Source organism: Poecilia reticulata, linkage group LG16 (assembly GCF_000633615.1).
Source record: "Poecilia reticulata strain Guanapo linkage group LG16, Guppy_female_1.0+MT, whole genome shotgun sequence".
In the NCBI taxonomy this organism is placed as follows: Eukaryota; Metazoa; Chordata; class Actinopteri; order Cyprinodontiformes; family Poeciliidae; genus Poecilia; species Poecilia reticulata.
Genome location: NC_024346.1, coordinates 744,855 through 747,642, shown reverse-complemented (window position 1 = coordinate 747,642; position 2,788 = coordinate 744,855). Strand labels below are relative to the sequence as shown.

At 49.1% G+C, this 2,788-nt stretch overlaps 1 protein-coding gene across 4 annotated transcripts in view; it reads left to right on the top strand.

The window, feature by feature from the left end:
* The window catches only part of LOC103477468 (atrial natriuretic peptide receptor 1-like), a 16,715-nt gene that overhangs the window by 9,284 nt on the left and 4,643 nt on the right, over positions 1–2,788 (top strand). For 3 of the 4 annotated variants that reach the window (XM_017309354.1, XM_017309352.1, XM_017309355.1), the window contains 4 exons: positions 1,422–1,513; positions 1,580–1,715; positions 1,945–2,029; positions 2,466–2,745. In XM_017309354.1, the coding sequence (XP_017164843.1) occupies positions 1,422–1,513; positions 1,580–1,715; positions 1,945–2,029; positions 2,466–2,745 (593 nt within the window). The remainder of the gene's footprint in view (positions 1–1,421; positions 1,514–1,579; positions 1,716–1,944; positions 2,030–2,465; positions 2,746–2,788) is intronic. The other variant, XM_017309353.1, reaches the window with a different exon arrangement.

The following is a 2,788-nucleotide window of genomic DNA, read 5'->3' as shown; positions in this document are numbered from 1 at the left end:
TATGGACCCACTATGGACCCATTATGGACCCACTATGGACCCACTTTGGACCCACCATGGAGATGGACGGATTCGTTCTCTCGGCCGGCAGCAACGATACTCCATGTTTCAGGATCCAACATCAAAAAACACCAAAACGTTTCCCAGAATACTCATTACCCATTTTATGTTTTCAGGATTTATGTTTATTTTGCCATTATTAATAAGTGGTCGCTGTGGTAGATTAGCTACCACTGCTATTAGCTAACAGAGCTGGTTGGTTAGCTGATTCTAAAGCCTGTTTAGCTGGTAGCTAGATACCCTTGGCTATAGCTAAATATTGATAGCTCGGAATTTAATATTTAGCTAAACTAAATAGCTAAAATAAGCTTCACACTGTATATTTAATTAGCAAGCTAAATATTTGTTTTGAACCTTAATATTTAGTCCGTTAACTAAACTGTGACATTTAGTAATGACTGGACAACATGGAGAAAATGACTGAAAACCGAACCTCCATTTTCCCTCTTATGGCGGGTTAAACGACCAAATTACTGAAGTTTTGACTCTAACTTTACCAACGGCAGTCCGAACCCGTCCGGGGGACTCTACATGGTCCAGTCAGGGGTTCTGTCGGCGTGGTTTGGATCAACAGCTCCAGATGAGAAAACCTCGGGCCAACAGGTGTTATGCCCAGAAACGCGTCCCTGCCCAGACTTCATCCCGTGTCGCGGGAGCGCGCATCGCTCTAAACTCGCATATTGACGAGGAAACGGACTGAAATGTGACCGAAGAGGAAATTTTAAAGATATTTGTAACATTATCACGTTTCTTAGCCATGTRRTCCCTAAAAYGGTGGGTTTTATTTCGCAAATTACTTGAAATAAATACGGTTTTTACACCTTTATTGACACATAATGAGTAACGTTTTTCAGTCCATYACAACAGAGAAACATTATGTAGAACATTTTACATCACGCTTCACTTCTAGTCTGTTAATGTTGGAGGAAATGCAACTTAATTTATGAGCCTGAAAATAATTCAGCAGAAACAATCTGGAGGTTTTTCCTTCAGAACCAGAACCAGAACCAGAACCTATTAACCGCTCTGTAAAGACATTATTATTCTGATTACTCCGGCCGGGTCCAGTTGATTTCAGCATTTCTGTGGCAGAGCAGGGAGCAGTAACGACCCGTTTGGATCCAGACCAGATCAATCGATGATCCAGGCTTTAATAATCTACTCTGGATTTAAAGGATCTCAGGGTTTCTGCTGTTTTTCAGTTTTCTAGAAGTTTGTTCTAGATCTGTGGTGCATAGAAGCTGAAAGCTGCTTCTCCATGTTTGGTTCTGGATGCAGAGCAGAACCAAGCAACCCTAGTGGTCCGGTTGAGTTGGACCTGCCGGTTCTAGAACCTGACCTGCAGTTCTGTCTGTCCCCAGGTGTGGCAGGTCCGGTCCAGTTGGATGTGAACGGGGACCGGGAGATGGACTACGCTCTGTGGGACTGGGACTCCAACCGCAGTGCCTACCGGGTACAGAACCAGAACCATTCAGAACCGCACTCTTTCCAGCTCTGACCCGGTTCTGTTCCCCTGCAGGTGGTTCTGACCTACAGCAGCTCTGAGCAGGACCTGACCAAGGTACCCAGGTCGGCCCGGTTCTGGCTGGGCGGAACCAGGCCTCTGGATGTTCCCTTCTGTGGCCTGAAGAACGACAACCCAAAGTGCCTCACAAGTCAGTGGACTGGACCGAACCTGGGCCAAAACCGGGTCTGAACAGGGCCGAACCAGGTCCAAAAGCAACCAGAACAGAACTCACTGAGACCCGATTCCCACCGGTCCAATGTCTGGTTCTGTCAGAACCAGAGGTTCTCCAGAACTGAGTTCTGACCTGGGACCTGGTTCTGGTCCGTTTGGGACGGTCTGCATCAGAACCTGAACCGGGAATGTGTTTCATCCCGCAGGAACCATCACCGTCCACCAGATGGCGTCCATCCTGGTCTGCTTCCTCATCACCATGACGACCGCTGTCGCCATCTTCATCTACAGGTCAGAGGTCACCGTCACTGATCAGAACCAGAACCAGAACCAGAACGTTTCCCCGTTCAAAACTAAAACCGGTTTCAAACTGGTTTGAACCCCCAGTTCATCGGGTTCTGGTTGATGACGGGTCACAGGATTTATTTGGACCTGTACGGTTCTGGCCCAGCTGGACTCTTTGGTTCTGGTCCAGGTTTAACTGCTTTCCAGGTTTTGGATCCTACATGACCCAGTTTGAGTCCAGTCGGGTCAGAATTGGTTCTTGATTTGGACCGGTTCCATTTCGATCTGGTTCAGGTTTGGTTCTCACTGAACTGATCCAACCCGGCAGAACCCCGGCTCTACCTGGGTTAGCTGATTCAAACTGGCTTCAACCAGGGTTAACTCCAGAACCCGCTGGTTCTGACCCGTGGTTCTGACCCGTGGTTCTGACCTGGTTCTGCAGGAGGCTGAGGCTGGAGCGGGAGCTGGTGGCTCAGCTGTGGCGAATCTCATGGGACGATCTGCACATGAGCAGCATGGAGAAGGTTCTGCGGAGCGGCAGCCGGGTCACCCTGTCACTGGTGAGCTCTGGAACCGCCGCCGGTCAGCAGAACAGGAAGTTCCCTGTCATTCCACTTCCTGCTAACGAGAAGCTCTTTGCTCCGCAGAGAGGTTCCAACTACGGATCCTTGATGACCGGAGACGGAAACCTGCAGGTGTTCGCCAAGACCGGCTACTGCAAGGTGAGTCTGGCCAGGTGAGAGGAAGGTGGCCTTCATCATCCTC